The following is a 13,866-nucleotide window of genomic DNA, read 5'->3' on the forward strand; positions in this document are numbered from 1 at the left end:
ACTTCGGCTCAGGTCATGATCTCACAATTCGTGAGTTCGAGCCCTACATCAGTCTCTGTGCTGACAACTAGCTCCAGAGCCTGTAGCCTGTTTAAGATTCTGTATTTCCCTCCCTTTCTGACCCTCCCCTGCTCATGCCCTCTCTCTCTCTCTCTCAGAAGGAAATAAGAGATTTAAAAAAAAAAAAAAAGGATCATAGCATATAGATGCAGAATGATTAGGAGCTAGACCCTCTAGCAGCAGCTGGGAAAATATGTAGTTAAGTCCCTTCCAGGGAAAAACTGGGAGATGGGCATTTTTGCCTATTCCCTCTGTGCTAGCCTGAGGATAAAGCTGCAGGAGGTGCCTCTGCTCTGTGCCTGTTTAGAGCTCTTTCCTTGCTTGCTACAGTACTAGGACTAATGAATGCAAGCCCTGTTGGCTCCTAGTGGTAGGCCTTCGAAGGCCCAGGCCTGTCTCCTCAGGGGCAGCCACAAAAGCTGAAGTGCCAGATGTGTATTCAAGCTCCTTTCAGGGCTCTGTGGGAGACTTGCTTTGATTATTGGAGCCCCCTGAGGGGACAAAGCAGGATATTATCTACTGGCTCCCCCAGTCTCTGAAGAGGATGACAACCCACGGTGCCTACTAAATTAGAAGCCTGGTCCTCAGGCTGCAGCTTTTAAAATATACACATGAAACTTTTTCAGGGGAAGGGTGGGAGATGGGCCATTTTGTCTGCTCCCTCTGCACTGAACACACCACACACACAAACACACACACACACACACGTACCCCCCACATGTATATATACATATATATACCTATACACATGTACATATATACATATGAACACACATACATGTACCCACATACATGTACATATATACATACATATGCACATGTAATGTACACATGAATACACATATATGTACCTACACACGTATATATACGTACACATACCTACACACATATGCATATGAATATACACATACACATATGCTTGGGCACAAGTCCTGTTGACTCAGAGCTAGGTGTTTTTTTCTAACCAACCTTTAATTCACTCATGCTCTCTTTAGCTGCGTCTAATCTGATGTGAAATTTATCTTTTTAACTCCTATTTGTAGTTAATTAAGGGGATTAGGAAAAAAAACTCTAAAAGACCTCTTTCTGGGGTGTGGGGGGGATGGTTTTTTAAAAAATTGAGAAATGTTGCCCTAGGGCCTAAATTCCGTAGCCAGCATCCTAGGGGCGGCATTTGGACTTGCTTTTGAGCAGACTTTCACCTACTCTCCTGACCCCCATTTCTGTGTTTTGGCCCTAATGGAATAGCCTCTCTGATAAAAGTCTTTGGAAAGTCATCTTTCTATCTCTATGAACTAGGGAATAGCTTGAGGAAGGTGATCTGAAGGTCTAATTGCTCTTTATAAAGCCTTAAATCAATTATTCTCTTCAGTTGCACCCGTATTGTCAGTATCTCATTTCTCAGCTTCCTGCAGCTTTTGTAATGCAAATCTGCTGGCTTCCCCTGTTGTGTGGACTTGAGCAAAGTGGAGGTTGGAACTCAGGCCCTTTCACTTCATTCATCTGCCTCCATCTGCCAACACTTTATAGAGATTTCTTCTTTGCCATTCCTCCCTCTTTGGTTTTCTTTTTCCTGTGGATTATCCGTTACAAAAGAAGTTATTCTTTTACAGTCATCTTAGTCGCTCTTGAGATTCACTGTGTTTACCAGAAGTTCTGGAGCTTCCTTTTCAGTGAAGCCTGCGGTTGAAAATTAATCATGTTTTATATTCCCAGGGCATTCATCAGAAATTACCACACATAAATCATTTTAACTTTCCCTAATTGTATTTGTTGTATAATAAAAATTTCATCTGCTGTAACACTAAGTTTACATTATATCTTTCTTAGGGGCTATGTTTCTTTTAGGTCTAAGCTGGGAATATTGGTAGAGCTCATTTAAAAGCTTATAGCTGTGTAGTATTTTTGTACTTAGCAAGTGTTTCTATTTTACCTGTCACCTGAACTATTAAACAGTCCTCTCAGTGACTCTCATTTAAAGGATTTGAGAACTAATACAACATTTAACAGTACTTCTCATCAGATTATGGTGGTGGGGACTACATTTCAGGATATTAGGCATATAGAAGAAGTATTTGAAGTTTGAATATATTTAAAACATTACATGAAAGTGAAGCTGAAAAATACCAAATTCTATATAATATTTTATTACAATAAAAATATATGACCATGTTTAAATGAGGCCTAATTACTCTCTTATAATAAAACAGTCTTTGGACCTGTTTTCTTTCCTTTTTTCTTTTCTCTCTCTTTCTCTTTCTTTCTTGAGATGGAGTCACACAACATAAAATCAACCATTTAAAGTGAATAATTAATGAAGTGAATAATAATAAGTTCACAATATTGTGCAACTATCAGTTTTGCTTCTAGGAATTCTGTCTAGTTCCAAAATGCTTATATCACCCCCAAAGGAGACCCTCATACCCATTAAGCAGTCATTTCCAGCCCCTGGCAGCCACTCATCCGCTCTCTGTCTCTGTGGATTCACCTGTTCTGGATATTTCAGATAAATGGAATTATACGGTGTGTGACCTTTTATGTCTGGCTTCCTTCAGCTAGCTTGTTGTCAAGCTCCGTCTGTGGCATAGCACATATCAGTACTTAGTTTGTATTTGTGTGTACAGCATGGACTTTAGAAAATTGGGTGAGGAATTGTTCTTAATGCAACAAATAAAAATAAATAGGACTTAAGCTTGAGAAAACCTTTAAACTATGCTTAGATTTTGTGTTAATACTTTAAAAATCTAATTTGATGCATTTTGATAGAGTATACTTCTGATAAGGTATAGGGAATGAGTACAGGTCTGTAAATGAGTTAACATTATAACATTTTGTGGTTAAAGGCTCTGCTCCTGCCCCTAGCAATATCAGAGGGCCTGGCTGGAAATTATTGGTAAGGTAGTACCAATATACTCGTTGCTGCAGACTGTTAACACTAGAATGAAATACTAACCTCTATTTTCTGTTTTTTCTTCGTGTGAAGCTAGTGTTTATTTGTAAATATACAGGACCTTTTTCTTCTGAGAAAATTAAATTAATATGTTAAAGAGAAAATTATTTATGACACTTTACAGAACGGGAAAGCAGCCTACTCAGGAGGATCGCTACAAGGGGGCTTTGTACTTTGGGAGGGAGATTGGGCTTACTGGCGGTTTATAGCCAGGAGCAGAGTGGGGGCTTGGTGGATGGAAAATTACTAAGAGGAACCATCCTGGGTAAGGGAGATTCTGGCTAACCCTATTTGATGGAGTTTTTCCTGAAAGCAGGCCAGACTGATGAGATACAGAGAGTGGGGGATTTCGATAAACTGACTCAGCAGGATTTTTGCTACAGCTAGACTAAGCAGGCAGAACCCCCACCGAAGGACAGATCCCAAGGTCAGGGCCTAGTCTGAAAGAGGACTTGAGAGCAGCCACTCAAGTTTGATCATTTGTGGCCAGATGTTAATGGCAGTATCTAATACCTAGCAATATATAAAGCTTACTGGTATTGATGTACGTTTTAATTTTTTTTAATTTTATTTTAGAGAGAGAGTGTGAGTGGGAGAGAGGGGAAGAGAGAGAGAGAAAGAATGAATCTTAAGCAGGCTCTGTGGTCAGCGTGAAGCCTGACATGGGGCTTGATCCCACAACCCTGGGATCACGACCTGAGCCGAAATCAGGAGTCAAATGCTCAACTGACTGAACCACCCAGGCTCCTAATGTGTGTTTGCTCTATCTTTAATGTACATTTTATCATTTAATCAAGCTAATCCCTAAAAAGTTCCTTTTCGATTGTTGTGATGCATGTGCTTGAGTCTGTTGTGCATTTCTGAGAATCATTTATTACAACCGTGTTGAAAATTCTTACAGCTATAATTGCATTAGCATATTTTCTACACAGATAAATCATGCCTTCTAATCGAAGGTCATATCACAACCTCTAGTCCACTTGAAATCATAGTTGCTTATAACTAAAAGTGAACCATTTGTGTTTTTGTGAAATGCTCTTGTACCCACAAATACAGAGGAGACAATTCATCTAGAAAAATAAAATGGAGACTTATGTGAACACTTCAGGACCCCAGGGGCAGTTTTGATTATATAATGAAAGATTTGAGGCTTATTGTAGGAGAAGGAAATGATCCTTACCATTGAGATCCAGATAAGTATCCAGTTAGTGATTGTTAGTCTCTAAGACAGCTGTACAAGGAATTTGATGATTATAGATATTTATTCATATTTATGTGCTATATTCTCAGTAGCCTCTTGGAAGAATGGTTATTCCTCTCAATAAGTGCCTATTTGAGACTTCAAAGTAAGAATGTGGGATATCAGAACAAGGAAGAATACATATTCCTTCAAAGAGGAGTCATTCTATCCTCTGGCAGGTGTAGAGCAGAGGATACTGAGGTATCAGCAGAGGAACTGAGCTGATTTGAGGCAGGTTTGCAGAACTTGGGAAGCTTGTTCACCCTTGGTTCACACGTCACCTCCCTGCCCACCTAAGGTCACAATTGGAAGCCTAGGGCTTCTCCTTGCCTCAGCACCTCAAGGTAGCCCCCAGTGCTATTGTTTGTGTTCTGTTTGTTTTGCTGCTTTCTGCTTTGCTTTTCAGCCTTTTGCACTGTGTATTTTAAGAATGTGTCACATGCCTCCAGGGGAAAACTGTTGGGGTCATATCTGCAACTCCCTTCTTTCAGGAAACTTGGCAGCTCTGAACTCCAGTTTTTGCCACCAATCCTTTGAAATTGCTGAAAGCTCTGATGACTTCTCTGCCTCTTAGCAGCTGCCCTTTGCCTGGCCTTGAGTCTCTCTGGACTTTGCCCCACGCACCTTTTCTCTTGGTTGATTTTGCTTTGTATCCTTTCACTGTAATAAGTCATGGCTGTTAACAGAACTGCATGCTGAATCCTGTAAATCTTGCTAGCACGTCACCAAACCAGGGGCCCCCTTGGGACCCCCAACACACATGCCCATTTTGAGTTTCTGTTAAGTTCGATTATGATCTCTGAGATTTTCATGTCCTATTGAGAATGAACAGAGCTAGATGATAACGTAACCCTTTTTCATATGTGTGTAAACCCAGGCTCAGAGATGAATTGACCCAGGATCATCCGTGTGGTAATTCCCCGCAAAGCCAGGAATTGTGCCCACATCTAACCCAGAATTCCCCTGTGCTTTCATTTTATCTTGTGTCTTCCAAATGACTAAGCCGACTTACTAAAAAGGAATGGTTTCAGCTTTTGAAGCTGTCCTGAATTATTGGAGAGCTTAATTGTTTAACCCTTTCATTATGTATAAGGAATGGTTATAGATCAATGGTGAAATTAATTAAGTTGTGACTTAATTACTGTTTATTGAAGGCAGCTTAGTTATATATCAAAGTATCAGTAAATTAACAACTTTCTTTCCGTTTTTTCCCCTAAATAGGTATCCTCTCATTAGAAATTCTAACTGTGTGTGGGTGCATGCATGCAGGAATGTGCAAATACCTATGTATACACTATGGTCAATTAAGACAAACAAAAATTGTTACTTGTATTTTCTATGGATAATTTTGTTTGCTTTGTGATATTTAGTAGATGCCATATCTCTTATGAGCTAGGAATCAAATTATATAAATAGAACATTCTCTAATATTTAGACAGAGATTTTTCTTTCACCTGAGACCTGGTATTTCAATATAAGAAAGACATAATAGGCAAATCACAAATTGCTAATTTGGACAATGGAATATTTTCCTGTTTGTGTATCAATTTCAGAATTTCTCTCCCCAGGTATCTTCATTGTGCTGTCTGAAAACAGTAGGTTAGTCTCAAAACTGTTGAAAAATACAAGGTGAAGGGAGAATTCTGAGTCACAATAGTAAGGCAGGGTTTTTATTCCTAGTGGCTTGGGGGCAGCCCATTGCCTGGGCTCTTTAGGAATTGACAAAGATCGATTAACTTTTTTCTTTGACAGGTTTTATCAATTTCATAATAACATTTTATATTTGTACAACTTAAGAAATTACAAATGCTTTCACACTTTACTACAACAGTTTGTGAGTTAGTAGGCCTGATAATTGTGATCTCTGCTTGTACATTAGAGAAAAAACAGTGCTTGGAGAAAGTACATGTCATGCTCAAGGTCACGCAGCGGGTTAGGAGTGTAGAGGCACAGACCCAGAATTTCTGACTCCACATACAGTGTTTTGCTTCTTTCATGCTTGTGTAGGGAACAGAGCTAAAGATCTATCTTCTGGTGTCTCAGATGTCAATTCAGCCCTAATGCAAGTAGTTGGGCACACACTGAGGCGGATGGTGAATTTCTTAGGTTTAATTTTGTGTATGCTTAATAGTTTAACACAAGGATATCCAGAACACTTTCTCAATCCGAGTAAAGCAGAATGTTTTGTTATCTTCAGAAATCAGTTGGAATTTAAAACCTTTTCTACATCTTACTGACATCCTACAGCAGAGAATTTCAACAGATTCATCCTGTGAGAAAGTTATTTGGGTGAAGCTTTTGGTATTTTCCCTGAAGTAGCATGAGGAAGATATAAGGAATCATATGTTTCTTATTGATTAAAATCCAGAGCATAAGGATGTTAGGGCAGGTGAACAGAGGCCCTTTACTGGAGACTGAAGCAGAAACAGGCAACAGGCATCAACTCCAATGAAGAAAATTAGGGGAATAAGAAGTTGTGGTGGGGAAAAAAGTAATAGCGACAGGAAATTAAATGCTGGTTAGAGTTTCTTTTTGTGATTGAATTATTACTTGAATTCCTTTCTATTGATGTCTAGGGCAAGTTACCTTAAAGTCTTTCTTTTATCTGAAGGTTATTGTGAGATAAAGTATAGGAAGGTGCATTCAAAGTTGTACATTGTTCAAATCATATGTTGGAATTATTAATAAAAGTAAAGCTGATTAGTCTTGTGCCTTACGGTTTTGTTTTGTTTTTTTTACTTCAAGTAGAATTAGTGGGATGAGGTAATATAAAAATTGATGATCTTATTGCCTCGTGGCTTCTTATAAAGAGTTCAGCAGACATTTGTTTAGGGCTTGCAATGTGTCAAGCTTTTGGAAGCCGACAGGAGGTACTAAGATGGGTAAGTCACAGTTCCTGACCTTAAGGTGCTTAGAAGAAGACAGACCCACAAGTCAGTGGTTTTACCTGCCTGACGGAAGTGATCAGACCGAATGTGCAGGGTACAAAGGGAATACAGAGAAAGGTCACTTATCCCAAGGTGGGCTTTCATAAAGGAAGGCCATCTAAAGACGAGCCTGACCTGCAGTTTGAAAGAAATGTGAGTCATTGGGAGAAAAATGTGAGAAGTATGTCCTAAGCAGGGGAGGGAATGTCTGTGAAGGTTTGTCATGTAAAATGTGAGGCAAGAAGTTCCAAGATTGATTGGCAGGACTTACTTGCTGAGAATTGTGGTTTTAAGACTCACTGAGTGGATGATTTGGGGACTAGGACACGTGGGGCAGGCCTGGTGGGGACACTGGTGAGTTCCACTGTAAACATACACTTGAGGCACACTGAAGATAGCCATGTACAGTATGCACAGTGCAAATTCAAGGGTGAAGTCAGGGCTAGAAATTTGGATTTGGAAGTGATCAGAATGCAAATTAAAATGTGTGAGTTTACTCAAAGAGGGTATGCATATGAGAACAGTTGGCCAAGAGAGCATTTTTATAAGCACCTATTTTTGAGGCGTACATGGAGGATGAGGAGCACTTGATCAGCAGGGAGGAGGGACAGAGGGAATGAAGCACCCAAAGAGGAGTATTGGAATTTCTACCAGTTAAGTGCAACAGAGAGATCTAGATACAGTGGGCTGGAGAGTAGCAACTGGAATACCAGTTGGAAGGCTGCTTTCAGTGGAGTGATGGTGGTTGTAATCTCCTTCTGTTTCCTTCGTCTCAGGATTCCCCCAGTTCTTTAACCCCTAGGCCGACACATCACTCATCAAGGGCACTGATGGCCCCTTCACCATTGCTGGATGGACTCTATATTTCAGCCAGAGTGTAGACCTTAATGAAGCAGAAGCTAGGAATGTGACTTTGTTAGGACCTGCAGAAACAGGCATCAAAGTTTGAGTTACAGGAATGGAATTAGAGTGTGAAACCTATCCGCTCTGGGGTATCGGAATGGAGGATGCCAGAACATAGACAAAGTTTATGTCACAGTCAGCATCTGAAGGAGCCAAGATCAGAAATTAACAGGCTCAAGTGCTTTTCTGAACATTCCTTATTATGGGATTTATTTTAAATTTCCAGGTGCTTTGCCTTCCAGGTTATACTTTTTAGCCTTAAAAAAAGTGCTTATCAGCATCTGATTGCTCCAAGGCTCCTTCCTTGATGTCTAGGAGCTTTTTTTGGCTTGATCTTGAGCATTTTTGTTACTTCTAAATCATACTTCCTCTGTTTCCTCAGCTTATAAGACTGTATCCTAGCTTATAAAAGTAGACCTTTTCTTTAAACCTTTTCTCTTAGTTCAGATTGACCAATGTTCTAGTATTCAGTTGCCCATGTATAACTAGGTCCTTACTCTGACCTCAGTATAGTGGCTGGGCTTCCTGCAGCCAGCTTCCTTTATGCCAGTCTGTCTTCCTTGGTGATGGTAGGGGAGTCCAGGGATACACTGGAATTCTGTGTTCCATAAACTTTCTGAGCAATGCTTGTCCACCCACCTACCACATGGATTTTATGCTCTTCCTAGCCACTAAGAGACCCTGTGATGCTGTGGGTAACTACACCACTCTGGTCACGGTGCCCCCTCACCATGGAGCAAGCCTCTATAGTCCTAGCTGGTGTCCTCAGCCCCTGTACCAGCAGCGTACATGGCTTTTGAACAAACCTCCTTCCTCCCTTGCATTTCCATGATCCTTTCTTCTTGTTAGGATAGTCTCCAGGAGGAAAGTAAGCAAATTTCTCTCCTCACTTCTTTACCTCATCCTTTGCTTTAGCCGAAGCCTCCATCTAAGAGTCCATTCTTAGAGTCTTCCATGTATGCTGTGACTCACCTTGGAACCCTGAGAACGTGAAACGCCAAACTCAAGAAGGAGGAATGAATTACTGTTTTTCAAAAGAAAGAAAGAGCATAATGGTCGTTTGAAAAGGCAAATATTTTTTTGCCTTTTAATCTCACACTTTTTCTAAAGACCTAGCAGCTTCATGATAAATATTTTAGTTGGATAATTGAATGCTGTGAAATGGTTCTTGTGAATGTTAGATAGGTTGTAAAGTCTCACATCATCCTTCAAGCCACTGAGCTGGCTCATCGGGACTGCTGCATCATAGCGCAAGCTCTAAACTTTTTAAAAAGTTGGCTATATAACATCAAGGTGGTTTTGCAATCTACTTTTAATGAGCAAGATAAAAACAACTCTAGGAAAAAAGGTAATCTCACCAGATGAGTTTTGCTTTCTCATTTCAGAAACTGAGAACCACATAATCCATTAACTTGTCTTTCCTGCCTGAACTTCTAGATATCTGAACCAAATTTAATATTCAGCACAGGACTTCTTTCACATGAGCTGCCTAATGACATTTGCTTCTCTGTTCATTTTAACAGATTATTGTTCCCTTTTTATTGTCTGATTTTATGGCTTTTAATTGCATCCATGATGGGAAATCCTTTTTGGAAGCAGGTGGGATATAAACAGACATACATCTGTGTGAAATTAAGATAGTTTTGGTCACAAAATGGGAACATTGAAATGTTTCTGTAGAGTTTCTTTGATAACACTGTGTGTGGGGGCACACACACGCCTATGTGTAGAAAATCTCCCAAATGAGGAGAAATCCGAATACCGTGATTTTTTTGAAGGGGAGAGTGGAAAGGTTGTCTTTATCCCAAACAACCTACCTAATGAAATATTCAAGAAGCACTTAGTGCTTTTAAGCAAATATCTTATGCTTTGTCTCAAGGGAAAGTAATTAATCTGGGCGTGGAGCATTCACTTGTTTTTCATTTTTATTCTTGACCAACCGAAACTGAAAAGATGAGTGCATGGGCTGTTTTTATGGCAAATAATCATTGTATAGACTTAGAATAAGTGGTTTTAGTGTTTAAATACCACGGTTTCTTGTAATGGATGAATTATACAATAAATAAAGTTTATTGAAGTGGTCTGTTTCTTTTCAGTGATTAAATCAGAACTTTTAACCCTGCAAAATGATGAAGTCTTTTAAAAAAGGCAGCCTCTTGGGAGAGTGTCTTGTTTTTTATAGCTATCTAACTGTACAGTGTGTAGTGATAGTCTTGTAATATAATTAATACTTAGCATTTCACCCTTTATGGTTTCAAATATTACAAATATTTTAACTTGTTCATTTGGATAACATTTTTAAAGCTAATACAAACTGCTTACATTATATTGAAATCAGAGTTAACCCAATATGGTCAAATAAACTTATGTTAGAACCGTAGGATCTAATGAAGTCTTGTGTGCTCTATGTGCTCTGGCCACAGCCCTACCACTTACGTTTTGGATGAAGATGAGCCTCGATTCCTTGAAGAAGTGGATTACAGTGCAGAAAGTAATGATGACTTAGATACTGAATTGGCGGAAAACGCAGGAGATTATGAGCCTTCTGCTCAAGAAGAAGTACTTTCTGACTCGGAATTATCAAGAACATACCTACCTTAAGCCTTCTACCATCTCTTGTTAACTGCAGAAAAAGAAATATCTTGGGTTTTCTTACACAGGAAGTTTGAGAAAAATGAGTTAAATAGCTAACTCAAGAAAGACAAAAAATAACTTGGGCCTATTTGGTTTCAAGACAATAAATATGTTATTAATTCATGATAACATTGGCACTTGTTTTATTTTAGATATTCAATGCACTTGATACAGCATTGAATGATCAAACATTGGATTTACCTTTTTTTAAACCTGAGTATCATTGCATGAATTTTTATCTTCTAATAGTTATATCCTGCATCAAATGGATAAATTTTAAAGTGTGTGAGAATATAAAATCTGAATTCTAGAGTTGTGGTAAATCCTGAGTTGTTGAAAACTAATATATATGTACATGGATTTCTCTAGCTGTGACTGTGTCGGGTGGGTAGATATTGAAGATAAGATTGTTCTTCAGAATCATGTTAACTATGGAGTTGTGACTGAAATGACCCAGAGTTTGCCTTGAAACCATTACATTCTCCATTTACCAAATTAAACAAATAAAACCTATATTAAATGTTGAATTCATTTCGTCATCCTTTTTAACCAGCTCAGATTATTTGGTTTATAGAGTCTTTGTAAGAATATTATAAAAATCCAACATCTGAATACACTGATAAAAGTTTGTGAAAAGAAGAAAGTGCTGAATTTACTAGTGTTAAGTTTTTCATGGTATACATGTACCTCCACCTCTGTAAAAGATACATTTGAACAGCTGTCTTCTCTAAAACTGTATCTCATGGGCACACCTAAAGTTTATCATTATAGTCAAACTTTAAAAATGTGGTGAGGATGTGATCCAGTATTAAGTGTTTATCTCTATGTTAGGCACAGTTAGCGTTTCCCGGATTGTGTGATGCTGTTAGACTTAACTGAAGGGAGTTCACCTGGGCTGTGCCGACCCCGGTGTCTGAGTCTAGAGGACTGCAGTGACTATAGGTCTCCATTTCTTGTAAGGTTTCAGCTGCCCTGCTGCAGGAATGACCTTGTCTTCAAATAAAATAAAACTAGCTCAGCAACTTTGGATATGTGTCCTAAGAACTAAGTTTCTACTGTAATAAATCCGATAGAGATACCTCATTAACGGATTCTTGCCAGGACTCATGTGCTTCGGTTTTGGTATGCTGTCTTTGCTTATTCCTAATCAGAATTTTTTTTATGACTTTGTTTAAAACCTAGAATAATGGAAAAGAAAAGATAAAAGTGTATTTCAGATGTTTGCCTTTTTCCGAATCAGGGATTTCCACTGTGTTTATCTGAGGCATTTTATCCATAGTATAACTTATTTCTGGTTTCATAAGAGCCGTGTTTAAAAACCTAGCATGGGGCAATTGGTAAGAGTTCTTTTTCTCTTTTACCTAATTCTTGTGAATCTCAAAAAATACAGACTAGATGATGGGGATTGCCAATCCTCTTAATGTGTGGTGAGTTAATGTGGGACATGCGAGGATACGTTGTAAGGTAAAACCTTATTTATTTAATAATCTAATAATAAAGTATTTTATTTTTATTTATATATTTCACATATAAAATAATTACATATTTAGTTATTTTTTTTCAGAGAGTGGATTGGAACCACTATGTCTGTATGTAAATTTTTCTTGATTCTTATGAAACTAAACATTGAAACCCAAGGTATTCATGTATGAGAAACAATTACAGTTACTGTAATGTGCAGAATAACTCAAAGCTTCAATTTATTATGTTGGCAATTTAAAAATCGCTTACTATATTTCATACTGATGAAGTACATCGTTTAGTATATAAGACTGAATATGCCATTTATTACATAATAATTCACAAGGTTGAAAAGAAAGCCTTTATAGTTAGGAAATGATATTTTCCTTAATAAACAGGTTTGGAAAAATAATTTAAAATCCTAACTTTCCTAATTAGGAGTAAAGCTAAATATAATTAGCTGTTAGTAGCTAAAACTGCCATAAATTTTATCCCTGTGTCTATTTCTCTTCGGGATTTTCAAAGAACAAATGAAATGCCTTCAGTATGATACTTCTGAAAAGTAATGTGTGACTGACAAACTGAATCTAATGATAGAGTTTCGATTTCTGTAATTTGCCTTGGAACTATGAATATTCTTAAATGTAGTTGGTCTGATCCAGGGGTTCTCCTCCTGTGTTGGGTGCATCAGAATCACCTGGGAGACTTGCTTCTTAAAACAGAGACTCTGTAGACCTGGGTGGGACCCCAAATGTACATTTCTTAAAGAATTCTCAGGTGGTAATGCTGCAGACATCGCACCAGCAAAACCACTGTATCATCTGATGTACTCTTCCAGCCTCCAGTTTCCCAGGAACCACGGGACCTGTGAACTGGAAGTTAGTACCAGGGATGGTTTCGATCAAACTAATTTGTAGAATCAAGAAAATAGACACAGGGAGATCAAGCGAGGTCACAGGGGCATGCGATTTAGATCAAACTAATTTGTAGAATCGACACACCGAAATCAAGCAAGGTCACAAGGGCACTTGGGACAGAGCCAAGGCTCCAGTCCAAGCCTGTAGACAACTAGTCTTGTGTTTTTGCTGCAAAAGGAGATGCTGTCCTTGGCCTTCCCCCAAAAAGGGAATAAACGTCTTGAGTTTGTGAAGTGTGTTCAGGCAAGGCAGAATCCAAAAACCTATGGTTGAGATCAGCTTCTCCTTTATTGCAGCCATAGTATTGTTTGAAGACAAGATTTTGTCCTGCCTTAAGTATCTTTCTTACTGAGTTCCTGCCACGTCTCCCAGTTTCATGTGGTATTTAGAAACATGGACATTTATCTGAATCCTAATTACAAATAAGTAACCTGGAGTCTCACTTCAGATAGTGCACTAACAGCAATGAATACTATCTTTCTACATTTCCAGTGTCCATATTATTATAAGCACTGAAATGGATAATACAATAAATGTACTATGGAATTGTCTTTGTGCATGATCCAGAAATAAATGACAGTAACAAAACCATAAATGTATCTTTATAGATCCTTTTGTTTTCTTGTATGTACTTTAATCATTATAAAATAATGGAAAAATCGGTGAATTCATTGAACCAGCTGCATGTAAATGCTAGATTCCTCCATTAGGAAAAAACTGTTGAAGCAGTATTTCAGTTGAAAGACCATTCTACTTTATCTATTAGAATATTCT

At 38.4% G+C, this 13,866-nt stretch overlaps 1 protein-coding gene across 3 annotated transcripts in view; it reads left to right on the top strand.

Annotated features, from left to right (window-relative positions):
• Nucleotides 1-11,241, top strand: part of AGTPBP1 (ATP/GTP binding protein 1) — a 157,325-nt gene extending 146,084 nt beyond the window's left edge. For all 3 annotated transcript variants that reach the window (XM_039219812.1, XM_039219813.1, XM_039219814.1), the window contains one exon: nt 10,504-11,241. In XM_039219812.1, coding sequence (XP_039075743.1) covers nt 10,504-10,681 — 178 coding nt within the window. In that variant the 3' untranslated portion in view covers nt 10,682-11,241. The remainder of the gene's footprint in view (nt 1-10,503) is intronic.
• Nucleotides 11,242-13,866: the final 2,625 nt, after the last annotated feature.

Source organism: Hyaena hyaena, unplaced genomic scaffold (assembly GCF_003009895.1).
Source record: "Hyaena hyaena isolate Hyena2069 unplaced genomic scaffold, ASM300989v1 scaffold_841, whole genome shotgun sequence".
Lineage (NCBI taxonomy): Eukaryota > Metazoa > Chordata > Mammalia > Carnivora > Hyaenidae > Hyaena > Hyaena hyaena.